Genomic DNA, 15,915 nt, shown 5'->3' on the forward strand with positions numbered 1-15,915 from the left:
TCATATAGAACCATTTTGGTTCCACATAGAATATCAGGTTCCAAATAAAACCCTTGAAAGGATGCTATTTGTAACCAAAAAGGGTTTTATCTGACCTGAAAGGGTTCTATCTGGAAATGTTTTTCAGGTCCTACGGGGACAGATCGTTCTACATAGCACTCTTTTCTTCTGAGAGTGTATAAAACAGCTTATATATCGATTATATAACATCTTATACAGAATTGCAGTAACTATAAATGAAACAGGAGTGAGACCTGAGGGATAGTCGCCCTCGTCTGGCGGGAGCAGGAAGTGGGCGTCAATTACTTTCTGGTCCTCCCCAAACTCGTTCCTGGCCACCAGTGTATACTGCCCGTTGTGGATGTGAGTCGGGTTGGCAAGCTGKAGGCAGCCGTGGTGAACGCTTCCAAGGCTCTTGTGTATCTCAGTCTTGATATACTCTTGTTCGTGGAGCTCCTGGTCCTGGTGGTACCACTGCAGCTTGGGCTTGGGGTTCCCGGTCACACTGAAAGGGATACACCAGTGGTGGAGTCTCAATGGCTCCAGCAGCTCCAGGATAGTGGGGCAAACTGACAGAGACAACAGGAACAGGAAAGGAAGAATAGTCACAGGATACTGGGAGTGGGTGCTAGACACGAGAAAGGAGGTATGGTAAGGCATTGAGGGCAACCAGGAGCTGAACAGGAGAAGAGTATGGCAAGGTGACAGGAAGACATGTCAATCAGATTGTTGAGGGATAGTGGACAGTAATAAAGGAGAAGTGAGAAACATTATTTTCAGTAAGGACACAGAGTCACCAGAGGAAGTCTTTCAGAATGTAGACCACAAATATAAGGATGCTATAGATCCAGGAATAAACACTGTAGAATCATCCGTGAAAATGACATTTTACATTTTGCAACCACAGTGCCAGAATAAAATGTAAATAAAAAGAGACATGTACTCAACACAACAGAACACGTCCTTACAGAGGATGTTGAGTTGGAGGTAAGCCTCAGTTTGGCCAACTACGTTCTCCACATTGCAAGTGATCACTCTGCCGTTGTCCGAAGGCGAGAGACCTGACAGTGTCAGATTGCTTTCCAGCCCCAAGACATTGACCTGTAAATACATTTATCATTATTAGCACAAGAATTAGTGGTATTATTAATAGTTACATATAATACATGGTAGATACAGTTAATAACATATCATTGTGATCATAGTGAAAAATCTGGAGTTAAAATCTTAAATGCTGTAAGTTCTAAAACACCTTATAAAAGTATGGAATAATGCACTGTTATTATTATAATACAATTAGATATTGCTTTTCATAATATATGTATTGAAATGTAAAAACTTGTGACAAGTTTCATGTAAAATAAGGAATAAAATGTCGTGTTATGTGGTTCAGTTACATATAAAGCCAGGAGTTATTCCATGCCAACATGGCCTCATCATCCTAGCTCTAGTAATAGTCAGAGGGTAGTGCCTTCATAATATACTAAAACAAACAACATCATCTCACCTCATGGCTGGTGAAGAGGGTGTCCAAATTCCACGAGATCTCAGGGGCAGGAGACCCTGTTGCACTGCACACTGCTGTGACATCACTTCCCTCCGTCTTTGTGACGATAGAGGGACTGACCTCCACTGCGGGAGCCTCTGTGAGACAAATGTAAACAGAACTTTTAACAACGTTGTTTTACTGTACAAATCAAATTTTATTAGTCACATGCCCGAATACAACAGGTGTACAACAGTGAAATGCTTACTTACAAGCCCCTAACCAATGCAGTTTTAAAAAATACAGATAAGAATAAGAAATAAAAGTAACAAGTAATTAAATTAAATTAAAGGGAGAGGTGGGCCGACAGTGGTTGAGTAGCCACAAGCACCTGTTGCTGAGGAACAAGTTATCCGTGTTGAGGGCACGGAGTTGCAACTTGTATTAGAGGGAAATGTTATGCAGCAGAAAAATATTGTTGTAGAAGGTAAGGATGGATCTGAAGAGCCAGTTCCTCAGACTGGTGAGGAGATACCCACTATGAGTAATGGGGTACAGGAGGGGGTTCATGTGGAGCTAGGGTCCCAGGTAGTGGAGGAGATGCCCACTATGAGTAATGGGGTACAGGAGGGGGTTCATGTGGAGCTAGGGTCCCAGGTAGTGGAGGAGATGCCCACTACGAGTAATGGGGTACAGGAGGAGGTTCATGCGGTGGAGTGGAGCTAGGGTCCGCCAGGTAGTGGAGGAGAATGCCACTACGAGTAATGGGGTACAGGAGGGGGTTCATGTGGAGCTAGGCTCCCAGGTAGTGGAGGAGATGCCCACTACGAGTAATGGGGTTCAGGTGGGGCTAGTCTCCCAGGTAGTGAAGGAAATGCCTGGTACGAGTGATGGGGTGCAAGTGGGGAGTGTTGAAAGGGATGTGGTAGAGGGGAGTCAGTGGTCTGTGGCCTCAGCTGAGGAGGATCAGGAGAAGGATATGGATATTTCTTTTGATATGATAGCAGCTGGTGAGGACTCAATTTACGATCTAGAGGAGGTAAATGGGTTTCTGGATCAGACTTTTGGGAAATCTGTCAAATTGGCAGATTATTTTGATGCTGATAAGTTTGTGAGGTCAGCTGTGATGTTACAGAAGACAGTGGGGTTAGACCAGTTGAGTGAGAAGAAGCGGTTTCGCTTGAGGAAATTTGTTACTGCTGTTGCAGCAGCAAAAGGTGGTGGGAAACGTGGTCAGGTTAATAAGAGAAAGTTTAAATAATGATGATGACCATGCTTCATATGGTGTCTTTTTTCTCTTTGGTTTCTCTGTGGTATCTTCTGCTTTTCTTTTCTCTTTTCTATATGGGGGGACTAAGGGTAGGTTCTCTCAATATTAATGGAGGAAGGGACAGGAATAAGAGGGCTTTGGTATTAGAAGTAATAAAACAGAAAAGGCTTAATGTAGTTTTCCTACAGGAGACACATAGTGATGAGGAAATGAGGTTGACTGGGGTATGTGGTGGGAGGAGCAGCATWTACTCAGTCATGGTACTAATTTCAGTGCTGTGGTGGCAATCTTGTTTTCCTCGGGCTTAGGGGTGACTGTGGTATCTACAACAGAGATTGTTAAGGGTCGGGTTTTATTGGTCAATGTGGATGTTATGTTTTTATTTTTTTTATTTTTTTTATGTTTATGCTCCTAATGAGGGTACAGAGCGTATTGTTGTGTTTGATCAAATAAAGGAAACCTGAAGACAGTGTGACCAAGAGGGGTGTGTGGTTTTAGAGGGGGACTGGAACTGTACAGTGGATTTTACTGTTGATCGCACCGCTGAAGGACCTCACCTGCGGTCAGCCACTTGCCTGTCTGGTCTATTAACTGAGTTTAAGCTTTCTGATGTGTGGAGAGTAAGGAATGCAAAAGTTAGGCAGTACACATGGCTAAAAGTTAATGAAGGTGGTGTCAGTGCAGCAAGGTTAGACAGGTTGTATGTATTTGAGCAATACTGTAGTAGGGTTGGAAGGTGTGACATTACTCCTGTGGGTTTCTCTGATCATCATATCATATTGTTACTGTTGATATTCACTTGTCCTGTCCACGAAGGTCATCACCTTATTGGTATTTTAATGTTAAATTGTTACATGATGTCATGTTTTGTGAAAGGTTTTTGTTGTTTTGGGAAAAATGGAGGGTTACAAAAGAGAATTTTGAGTCCTTGAGACAATGGTGGGAGGTTGGGAAGGCCCAAATACGATTATTTTGTCAACAGTATACTGCTCTGTCTCAAATTGAAGTTAAAGTGACTATCAAGGCCCTTGAACAGGACATAAAATCTATTGAATTGAAGCTGCTCACTCAGAACGACCCTGGCCTAGTCATGAACTTACAGAACAAGAGAGATGAACTGAGGTCGTTTCTGCATGAAAGAGTGAAGGGTGCCTTGATTAGGTCTCGTTTCGCTTCCCTCAAGGATATGGATGCTCCTAGCGCTTAAAAAAAAAACCTAGGACAGTCGACATTGCAACGTAAACAGATGGTCTGCCTTCGTCTCCCTGATGGGAAGGTGACCACGGATGACAGTGAAATGCGTCAACATGCCGTGGATTTCTACTCTGCCCTCTATAAGGCGGAGGATTGTGACTCTCTGTGTACTGAACAGTTGTTACACGGTCTTCCTCAATTGGGACCTGAGCAGAGAGTCGCATTGGACCCTGACATTACACTGCAAGAGCTGTCTACAGCAGTTATGCAGCTCTCAACAGGCCGAGCCCCTGGCATTGATGGTTTACCATCTGAGTTTTATAAGCACTTTTGGGGGTCTATTGAGGAGGATTTTTATGAAGTGGTGTGTGAATCTTTTCATGAGGGTTCTCTTCCTGTATCCTGTCAACGTGCGGTGCGTTCACTGTTGCCAAAAAAGGGGTTCAAAAGGGGTTCACTGTTGCCAAAAAAGTTGCCAAAATTTGGCTCTCATAAAAAATTTGAGACCTATTGCTTTGCTGTGCGCAGAATACAAAATTCTTTCTAAATGTCTCTCAAATAGGTTGAAAGAGTATCTGGGATTGTTGGTCCACAAGGACCAGTCCTACTGTGTACCTGATCGCTCTATTGTTGACAACTTGTTTATAATAAGAGATGTTTTAGACATTTGTAAACTGTCTGATGTAAATGTGGGTTTACTTTCTTTGGATCAGGAGAAGGSTTTTGATCGTGTGGACCACCAGTACTTGTTTAAAACAATGAAAGCCTTTGGGTTTGGGGATGTTTTTTGTCTTGGATGAATTTACTGTATGCTGGGGCCTCGTGTATGGTGAAGGTGGGGGGTGGTTTGAGTTGCCCCATCCCTGTCCAAAGGGGCATCAGGCAGGGATGCCCAATTTCAGGGCAGTTATATAGTCAAACCAATGCTTTGTTTTTTAAGAGTGAAGCTTACTGGTTTCTCTGTACCAGGTGTAATGAAGGGTCCCACGATAGCACTGTCTGCGTATGCAGATGACCTGACAGTTTTTATTACAGGGGGTGAAGATGTTAAGGTTCTCTCAAACGTTTTAAAGGTGTATGAGGGGGCCTCCTCAGCTAGAGTCAATTGGGGAAAGAGTGAAGCGCTGTGGGCAGGTCAGCTTCAGATGGGGTCCACTCCACGGTTACCAGGGGTGCTTCAGTGGGGCAGAGATGGGATGAAGACTTTGGGGTGTTTTCTAGGCTCTGATGTCTTTCAGAAAAAGAACTGGGAGGGTGTAGTGGAGAAAGTGTGTGCCAGACTGTCAAGATGGAAATGGGTGCTGCCCCAGCTGTCTTATAGGGGAAGGGTACTGGTAYRTAATAATCTTGCTGCCTCTACCCTGTGGCACAGACTAATGATTTTGCAGCCACCAAAGGGTCTGATACAAGAGCTTCAGAGGACCCTTGTCAATTTKTTCTGGTCTGGACAACACTSMATRAAAGCTGCAGCRRTGTACCTGCCACTGCACGAGGGGGGGCAAGGCCTGGTGGACATTTCCTCTAGGATCATGGCTTTCCGGCTTCAAGCAGCCCAGAGACTGTTGTACAGTGACGGTTATAGCTGGGTCGACACAGCCTACACATTGATGAGGAGAGTGGGCTGTTTGGGCTTAGACAAGCACCTTTTCCTCTTAAAGCTGGAGGGGTGTGAGTTGCCTGGCCTGACTCCATTTTATGAGTCTGTTATGCAGGCTTGGAGAGGTCTTGTGAATTCCCTTAAGGCCTGCACGCCACTAGGGATGTGGCTTTTTGAAGAGCCTCTTTTTTACAACACTGCCATCCAGTCCCGTGCTCTGGGTTCAGCCAGCCTACGTTCATGCCTGTTAGGCGTGGGGTGRACCAAGCTGGGTCATCTGATYCGGAGCAGGAGCAGATCGTTGGAGGAGCTYGGAGAAAGAGCAGGGATCCGATKATCTCGCCTACTGAGGAAGGTCYTCGCTGAGGTCTGTGASTCCTTGCCAGTGCTTCATCTGCAGTATGTGACTGACACTTCCAATTCTGATCGGTGGAAGGAGGGTCTGGATTATATGTTCCCTGCACTGATTGTTAGTGCTGCAGTGGGGACATTCAAGGAGGTGGGAAAGAAGGCCATGTACAGAATATGTGTAAAGGTGTCCCATGCCTCTTCCCTGGAAGGGGTAAAATCAACGAGGTGGGCGTGTGTTCTTGGTCCAGGTGCCTCCCCAAAAGGCTGTTGGCGATCATTATACAAGCTGCCTATTGATAAGAGGACAGCTGACCTCCAATGGAGGATAATACATGGAGCCATAGCCACCAACATGCATCTGGTACACCTGGATCCTACTGTTGGGGAAGGGTGTCCATTCTGTGCTGAGTCTGAAACTCTGGCACATCTGTTTTTACAGTGTCCCAGGTTGGTCGGGATGATTGACCTGATCACTAATTGGTTCTCAGCGTTGGGAGAGGTTCTCTCTTCCCAACTGTATATATTTGGGCCAAAGTACAGGTTTTGTCAAAAGGGTGTAGTTGTGTTGCTTAATTTTGTGTTAGGGGCAGCAAAATTAGCAATATGGAAGACCCGAAAGAATAGTATTTGGGAACAGGGGTCTGTGGATGTGGTGGGAATGCTGGAGGGAATGTTGGCAGCGAGACTAAGGGTTAAGTTTGCCTATTATAAACTTGTCAACAATATTGATCTGTTTATGAGTATATGGGGTATTCAGAGGCTGTTGTGTTTAGTTACTGTGGAGGAGGAATTGGAGTTGTGTTTTTAATTTATGTATAACTATGGTTTTGTATGAGTATTTATTGTGTGGTGGGCTCCCAGACCCAATAAATATTATTTAAAACTCTCTCTCTCTCTCTCTCTCACTCTCTCTCTCTCTCTCGCGCTCTCGCTCTCTCTCTCGCTCTCTCTCACCACAATCAGGGAAGATTAATCTGGTGATGGCCCTCCTCACTCCAAGGTCATCTATGCATTTCAGTTCTTGACTCTCTGAACTGTCAATGTCCTCTTGCAACCTCAGTTTGATCCACATGTTCTCACATACACACTCCAGAGGGTTACCAGACAGGAGAGGACTAGAGGGGGAAAAAACTGAGCATTAACACACACACACACAGTACGCTCAAATACTTCCTATCACATATTTATTGGCATTTTATCTATAACATAAGTCCCATAACATAGTAAATAGAGATAGGTACTTACAAAGATGTCATGTTTAAGTTTATGAATGTCCTCCAGGACAGTGTTGACAAGTTATTGTCTCTCAGATTCCTACAAGTCAAAGTAATACATCATAAAGGTTACAATGAAGCAACTCATGTAGGACAGACATAAATAATACAATCAATGTATATAACCAGTGTGTCGTTACAACAAAACAGTATGTGATGTTGGAACGCTTGCTCTATTTGCTCTATCACCTTTCAAATGTTGCACCTTGTACAGTTTAACTATGCATTGAAAAAAGTACGGTTTCGATAGATGACTCCAGCCATTATCTTTGCAGTGTGCGGACAGGACTACTTCCTCTCTTACGCCTCTCCTACTGATTAGAATCATTCCCTTGTGTGGCAGTAACATAGATTTAGGAATTAGAATACTAGAATGGGCTTGAACCTTCTTTRATGGGATAAAGGTCAGCCATTTTGGTCAGGGAGTTGGTCAACCGTGGTTTGCCAGTGATTTGATAAGATATTGTGTAAGGGGTTGTAACCAAAACTATTTTCCAATCGTTTCGTTCTGAACAGAACCATTCTTTTTTTGTTCCATTCCACTGTTCCAGGGGGGTGGGGGGCTTTAAGTGCTGGGCATCTTGGTATGACATGCATTATCTGAATTTAGGGCCACAGTATTATACCTACGAAGGAGTGACTTCTTTAGAGGAACATTGAATGTCTTTGAACCTCTGAGAGTTGGACCAGTGCTAGCTAGCTCGCGAACATGCTTGTGTGTGCAGAGCGGCACCAGAATTAAAAACAAGTCTTACCTTTTTGTAGTTAATAAATCCAATGTGAAATGTAAATACTATAGTATACGTAACTAGCACTGAAAAGGTTTATCCATTCTTCTCCAATTAAAAATCCCTCTCTAATTTCTTAATCACGCTTGTAACGTCATCAGTAGGCTACAGTAGCCTATACTTCAGAGGGAGAGGGGCACGTTGCCTACACACACACATATAGGCAAAGATTTACAGCTGGCAGGCAGACACTGGAATAAGTTTGTGTGACGGAGTGAGGGCTTCGGCATAGGTGCCTTGTTGCATTATTTGTTGGACTGAAAAAAAAAATGCCCGGAACATAAAATAAAGTTATTAACTGGTTCCCATGCTTTTCATATGACGGTTCTGTTCCGGAACAGTATAGAGCACTTTCGTTCCCTTTTCTGATTCTGTTCCTTCCTTTATTTTCAGGTTTTTGCTTCTGTTCCCTGAACCAGTTCCAACCCCTGTGTAAAATAATGAATTTGAAGAATTTATCCACACTGTAGCTAGCTAGCCAGATAGTTTTAGAGGAATTAAAAAATATACATATATTTAACCAGGCAAGTCAGTTAAAAACAAATTCTTATTTACAATGACGGCCTACCCCGGTCAAACCCGGAAAACGCTGYGCAAATTGTGTGCCGCTGTCACGTTCGTCTTCCTCCTCGTCTGAGGAGGAGTAGTTGGAAGGATCGGAGGACCAAAATGCAGCGTGGTATGTGTTCATCATGAATTTAATAAACAGAGAACACTGAACAAACTATACAAAACAATAAACGAACAACGAACGTGAAGCTATATAAGAAATGTGCTGACACAAGCAACTAACATAGACAATCACCCACAATCCACAATGACAAAACAGGCTATCTAAATATGGTTCCCAATCAGAGACAACGACCAACACCTGCCTCTGATTGAGAACCATATCAGGCCAAACACAGAAACAGACAAACTAGACATACAACATAGAATGCCCACTCAGATCACACCCTGACCAAACAAAACATAGAAACATACAAAGCAAACTATGGTCAGGGCGTGACAGCCGCCCTATGGGACTCCCAATCACGGCCTGATGTGATACAGCCTGGATTCGAACCAAGGACTGTAGTGATGCCTCTTACACTGAGATGCAGTGCCTTAGACCGCTGCACCACTCGGGAGCCCAATGACTCCATACATTTTAAAGAATTAACTGCCAATACGCCAACATTCCAATCAAACAATGCAGTCAATCCACAGTCATACACGGGCTGAAATCAGTTGATGGTAGGATTTAGACAAGTTGTAAATGCAACAAGTACTGATATTGCATCATATAATAGCACTCAGCTTTCCAAGAAAACAAAAATGTAGACATTTATGGTCTGTTTACATCTTTTTTTAGAGGCTATCTATACAGAAAATTGGTATATAACCCATATAAACTGCATTTATAATTAAATCCTTAAATAATTACATTTAATTTATAATTAAAAACTTTTAGGTTGACAATAATTATATTACACCATTTCTTATAATATCATTATTATTATTTTCCTTTCCTGCATAAGTAAAATCAGGATTATGCCTCTACTGCCATTCATTCCAAATAGACTGGTTTGGATTTCTTCCTGACAAATATGGCTGCCATTTTCACCCTATTCTGGAACTCTTTTGGTTTTATGACATAGCTCCTCTAGTAATTTAATAGGATCTCTATTGGCAGTGATCACACTGCTCAATTAAACACAATGTTCCTCACTGTTTGCTGAGCGTGTCGTCCTGTTACCCAGCCATGAGCCTTACCATGCCCTGGTCCCAGATCATTATGTGCTTGAGCCAACTCCATCATCATGCCAATCCATGCAGATTTGGACCAGAATTACCACACAACTAGAAGTCATGACTTCAGTGTGAGGTAAAGAGTAAAAATCTACTTCCCTATAATATGAACTTGGCTTAATTGTTTTTGACTGGCTTGTGGCCCCTAGATTTGCTCTTTGAGAGTACATTAACTAAATCTGTGAGGAGAAGGATGAGAAGAAAAACACCAAACAGAGGATCAATCAAAGACTACAGTACTTACAGATATTGAAGTCCTGTATTGTTTAAAAAGGCTTCTGATGAGATAGAAGTCAGTCCCGTATTTGTCACAGTTCTGGTTCAGAGGGGGAGATTTAGAAAGAGAGAACTTTTTTAAAGTCACAGTTACATATTAACAAAGTTCAGCATAACCTACTCTACAGTCGTGGCCAAAAGTTTTGAGAATGACACAAATATTAATTTTCAAAGTCTGCTGCCTCCATTTGTATGATGGCAATTTGCATATACTCCAGAATGTTATGAAGAGTGATCAGATGAATTGCAATTAATTGCAAAGTCCCTCTTTGCCATGCAAATGAACTGAATCCCSKAAAAACATTTCCACTGCATTTCAGCCCTGCCACAAAAGGACCAGCTGACATCATGTCAGTGATTCTCTCGTTAACACAGGCGTGAGTGTTGACGGGGACAAGGCTGGAGATCACTCTGTCATGCTGATTGAATTCGAATAACAGACTGGAAGCTTCAAAGGGAGGGTGGTGCTTGGAATCATTGTTCTTCCTCTGTCAGCCATGGTTACCTGCAAGGAAACACGTGACGTCATCATTGCTTTGCACAAAAAGGGCTTCACGGGCAAGGATATTGTAAGATTGCACCTAAATCAACCATTTATCGGATCATCAAGAACTTCAAGGAGAGCGGTTCAATTGTTGTGAAGAAGGCTTCAGGGCGCCCAAGAAAGTCCAGCAAGTGCCAGGACCGCCTCCTAAAGTTGATTCAGCTGTGGGATCGGGGCACCACCAGTACAGAGCTTGCTCAGGAATGGCAGCAGGCAGGTGTGAGTGCATCTGCACGCACAGTGAGGCGAAGACTTTTGGAGGATGGCCTGGTGTCAAGAAGGGCAGCAAAGAAGCCACTTCTCTCCAGGAAAAACATCAGGGACAGACTGATATTCTGCAAAAGGTACAGGTATTGGACTGCTGAGAACTGGGGTAAAGTCATTTCCTCTGATGAATCTCCTTTCCGATTGTTTGGGGCATCAGGAAAAAAGCTTGTCCGGAGAAGACAAGGTGAGCACTACCATCAGTCCTGTGTCATGCCAACAGTAAAGCATCCTGAGACCATTCATGTGTGGGGTTGCTTCTCAGCCAAGGGGGTGGGCTCACTCACAATTTTGCGTAAGAACACAGCCATGAATAAAGAATGGTACCAACACATCCTTCGAGAGCAACTTCTCCCAACCATGGTGACGAACAATGCCTTTTCCAGCATGATGGAGCACCTTGCCATCAGGCAAAAGTGATAACTAAGTGGCTCGGGGAACAAAACATCGATATTTTGGGTCCATGGCCAGGAAACTCCCCAGACCTTAATCCCATTGAGAACTTGTGGTCAATCCTCAAGACGCAGGTGGACAAACAAAAACCCACAAATTCTGACAAACTCCAAGCATTGATTATGCAAGAATGGGCTGCCATCAGTCAGGATGTGGCCCAGAAGTTAATTGACAGCATGCCAGGGCAGATTGCAGAGTTCTTGAAAAAGAAGGGTCAACACTGCAATACTGACTCTTTGCATCAACTTAATGTAATTGTCAATAAAAGCCTTTGACACTCATGAAATGCTTGTAATTATACTTCAGTATTGCATAGTAAAATCTGACAAAAATATCTAAAGACACTGAAGCAGCAAACTTTGTGGAAATTAATATTTGTGTCATTCTCAAAACTTTTGGCCACGACTGTATACATATTCCATAACATGCTACAATAGTCTGGGTAATGACCTTAACATTTGAGTAGTACTAATACTTACAGATTTCTGAGATTCGAGTAGTACTTCAAGCTGTTATCATTGATGTCAAATAGTCGATTTTGATTTGCAATGTATCTGTAAAATTTAAATACAACATTTACAAATTATTATTATTACAAATAAAGTACATTCACATGTTCTTGTCCCTAAATTAGTAATTTAAATAGCACTCCCTTTCAAAATTATTCATAAAAAAACACACTGACATTCTTGTATGGTCCACAATGTATCGTAAACCAACGTGTTGGTCAATAGACCTTCACCAAGGTTTAAAAAGTACTTCTCAAGCCATGTTTAGGCATTTAGTGTCTGATGATATACAGGGACAATAGATGGATAGTATTTTCAAACATATGGAAATATCTGAGTATTTGGCCATCATGCCCATGTTGGGCAGCTTTATAGGATTCTGAACTGTTTTGATAGTGGTAGAAACTGGTGTCTCTTCAGACACTCCCCCAAATACTTTATCTACTGACTAGAACATCTAAGATGATAGATACATCTTTATGCTAGAGTACACAACTCCTGGATGGGTGATGGTGGTTTAGAATTGACTAAATGTTAAATATTCAATATTTAATGAAAATGCCTTGTATGCCAAGGTGACATGCCAGTAGACCATCATCAATGAAGGTTTACCTGATTAAAGTAAGGAAGGTGGACAAGGTCTCGGACAAGACACAGTTAAATACAACACCAGCCCGTCTAGATGTTTGGCACCTGCACGCTGGTGCTGATAGTTTGCTCACCATCTGGATTTGTTTAGGAGCCATGTACGTGACAGGCACACTAATCTACAGTACTCTACACTAGGCTACATCTTACTCTGAGAATGATCTGAGCATGAATATACATGTATTGTTTAGACATACTGTACTGAAATATGGTAAATCTACATGCTGCAATAACAAGCCTGATACAATTCACTATCACCAACAACTTTCAGTGGTAAGGCCTATAGACTCTCTTCTCAACACAGACCTCACCCCGTGCACCTCTGGCAATTCAAAAATGGTGGCCTAAGCCTAATAAATGGCAAGCAAACTGTCTTATACACATACCACTGTGACCTTGAGCTACATACACTGCCATTGGTAAGTATTCAGACCCCTTGACATTTTTCCTCGTCAATCTACACACAACACCCCATAATGAAAACGCAAAAACAGGTTTTTATAAATGTTTCCTAATTTATCAAAAATAAAAAAACTGACATATCACAATTACTTAAGTATTCAGACCATTTACTCTGTACTTTGTTGAAGCACTGTTGCCAGCAATTACAGCCTTGAGTCTTCTTGGGTATGACGCTACAAGCATGGCACACCTGTATTTGGGGAGTTTCTCCCATTCTTCTCTGCAGATCCTCTCAAGCTGTGTCAGGTTGGATGGGGAGTCTTGCTGCACAGCTATTTTCAGGGCTCTCCAGAGATGTTCGATCGGGTTCAATGCCGGTCTATGGCTGGGCCACTCTAGGACATTCAGAGACTTGTCCCGAAGCCCGTCCTGCGTTGTCTTGGCTGTGTGCATTGGGTCGTTGTCCTGTTGGAAGGGGAATCTTTGCCCCAGTTGGAGGTCCTGAGCACTCTGGAGCAGGTCTCTCTGTACTTTGCTCCGTTCATCTTTGCTTCGATCCTGACTAATCTCCCAGTTCCTGCCCCTGAAAAACATCCCACAGCATGATGCTGCCACCATCATGCTTCACGTAGGGATGGTGCTAGGTTTCCTCCAGACATGACGCTTGGCATTCAGGCCAAAGAGTTCAATCTTGGTTTCATAAGAGCTGAGAATCTTGTTTCTCATGGTCTGAGAGTCTTTAGGTGCCTTTTGGCAAACTGTATGCAGGCTGTCATGTGCCTTTTACTGATGAGTGGCTTCTGTCTGGCCACTACCATAAAGGCCTGATTGGTGGAGTGCTGCAGAGATGGTTGACCTTCTGGAAGGTTCTCCCATCTCCACAGAGGAACTCTAGAGCTCTGTCAGAGTGACCATTGGGTTCTTGGTCACCTCCCTGTTTGGCCAGACAGCCAGCTCTAGGAAGAGTCTTGGTGGTTCCAAATTTCTTCCATTTGAGAATGATGAGGCCACTGTTCTTGGGGACCTTCAATGCTGCAGACATTGTTAGGTACCCTTCCCCAGATCTGTGCCTCGACACAATCCTGTCTCAGCGCTCTGTGGACAATTCCTTCGACCTCATGGCTTGGTTTTTTGCTCTGACATGCACTGTCAAATGTGGGACCTTATATAGACAGGTGTGTGCCTTTCCAAATCACGTCCAATCAATTGCATTTACTACAGGTGGACTCCAATCAAGTTTCATAGCAAAGGGTCGGAATACTTAAGGTATTTCTTTCTATTTTCATTTTTAATAAATGTGTAAACATTTCTAAAAACCTGTTTTTTCTTTGTCATTATGAGTTATTGTGTGTAGATTGCTGAGGAAAAACATGTATTTAATTAATTTTCAAATAAGGCTGTAACGTAACAAAATGTGGAAAAGGTCAAGGGGTCTGAATACTTTCTGAAGGCACTGTACCTGTTTGATATTGGCTAGAACCACTCCATAGTCCATTGCTACGTTGGGTATTTTGTTGGGGCGACATAGATTCGAGTCCATAATATTATCTGACATTTTTCCGTCGTGTTTTTTTCGTGCTTCCCACAGTCCCTGTATTTTGGGGCCACGGCAGACATCGTGCCATWATATAATTTCCACTATCACTGCATGGGCCTGGTTTCTAGAGGAAGATGCCTTAATACTATCACTGCATGGCCCTGATTTCTAGAGGAAAATACCCGAATTCAAATATTCCAAACAGCGCGCACCCACACCACCCGACACGCAAGCTCACACACACAGTCACACACACTCAGTCACAAGCACAAAACTCTCCTTAGCATGATAATTATCCCACACTATTATCTTTGCTTGTTGTTGCTTGTTGTCTCCATACAAAACTGAGAAACATGAGTTTAACAGCCTGCATTGTAGTCTATGGCATAGTAGACACCCCTTTTTGTATGTATTTGTTTTAGCAATCTGACATTTGTGTGCTTAAAAACATGAACCTTTATACAATTGTGCTGTTGGTTGTAGGCTTTACCATGTCTACAATGGTGTAGCCATTCATTTTACTTACATATCGGTGATGTTGATGTCCATTTCCATGTCATCTAACGTAAGGATAGGGAAATCCTCGATCCCTGGGTCAGGATCGATACAAACAAGCCTTGAGATGCTGCAAGTGCAGGATGCAGGGCAAGCAGAGCTAAACCTCCACAACCCCATCAACACGATAAAGATTCCCGAGCGAGCCATTCCATATCCCCCTACGTTGGAGCCCATCGCAGGTCCAACGATATCCCACAGTACGGTAGGCTATTGATCAAATCTGGATATTATGAATCCCCCGCCCCCCACCCCCCACCCCCACCCCTATAGCCAAATTAATCAGTTTGGCACCACGAATGAGACTACAGTTGATCACGAATGCGCAATCCCTGTCTCCGCAGAATTGGTATCACACTACTGCATATCGATGCCGTGAAGCAAGGTGTCAAGTGCTCGGTCCTGGTGCTGCCTCTCTCGTCTCTTTCTTAGGGGCAGAACGACTGTCTCTGCATGGTCAAACGTTGTGCTCCAGATGTTTTGAGGAGCAAACCGTTGTCGTGGTGATTCTTCTTCATATGTAGTACTGATGGAGATCGAAATAAGAGAGACAGCACCGTGGAGTCAGAATGCGTGGCGATGTAGCGACACAGCCTGTTCTCATAGACTAGACGTAACATAGTGAACGTAAATCCGGGACTCTCGAATAAATATGATGTTATGTTTTGTGTGGTTAAATAAGACATTTACTTAAAACGAAAGGAGGGTAGTTGGTTGGGGTGGCTGGGTGGTCATATAATGCAAACGTCTAGCAACCCAAAGGATACGCCTTCGAATCTCATCATGAACAACTGAATATTTTTTAGCAATTTTGCAACTACTTACTACTTGTTTGCTACTTTGCAACTACTTAGCATGTTAGTTAATCCTTCCCATAACCGTAACCCTTTAACCTTACTCCTAACCCGAACCTTAAGCTAACCCTACCCCCTAGCCTAGCTAACATTAGCCACAACAAATTGAAATTCACAACATA

At 43.0% G+C, this 15,915-nt stretch overlaps 1 protein-coding gene across 1 annotated transcript in view; it reads right to left on the minus strand.

Annotated features, from left to right (window-relative positions):
* Window positions 1-15,159, minus strand: part of LOC111981917 (BDNF/NT-3 growth factors receptor) — a 44,733-nt gene extending 29,574 nt beyond the window's left edge. The window contains exons 1-8 of the mRNA XM_024013406.1: window positions 14,911-15,159; window positions 11,768-11,842; window positions 9,996-10,067; window positions 7,144-7,212; window positions 6,853-7,013; window positions 1,508-1,644; window positions 969-1,101; window positions 255-569 (exon numbers count right to left, since the gene is read on the minus strand). Coding sequence (XP_023869174.1) covers window positions 255-569; window positions 969-1,101; window positions 1,508-1,644; window positions 6,853-7,013; window positions 7,144-7,212; window positions 9,996-10,067; window positions 11,768-11,842; window positions 14,911-15,116 — 1,168 coding nt within the window. The 5' untranslated portion in view covers window positions 15,117-15,159. The remainder of the gene's footprint in view (window positions 1-254; window positions 570-968; window positions 1,102-1,507; window positions 1,645-6,852; window positions 7,014-7,143; window positions 7,213-9,995; window positions 10,068-11,767; window positions 11,843-14,910) is intronic.
* Between the last annotated feature and the right edge of the window lie 756 nt (window positions 15,160-15,915).

The sequence above is a fragment of the Salvelinus sp. IW2-2015 genome, linkage group LG20 (genome assembly GCF_002910315.2).
Source record: "Salvelinus sp. IW2-2015 linkage group LG20, ASM291031v2, whole genome shotgun sequence".
NCBI classification, from domain to species: domain Eukaryota; kingdom Metazoa; phylum Chordata; class Actinopteri; order Salmoniformes; family Salmonidae; genus Salvelinus; species Salvelinus sp. IW2-2015.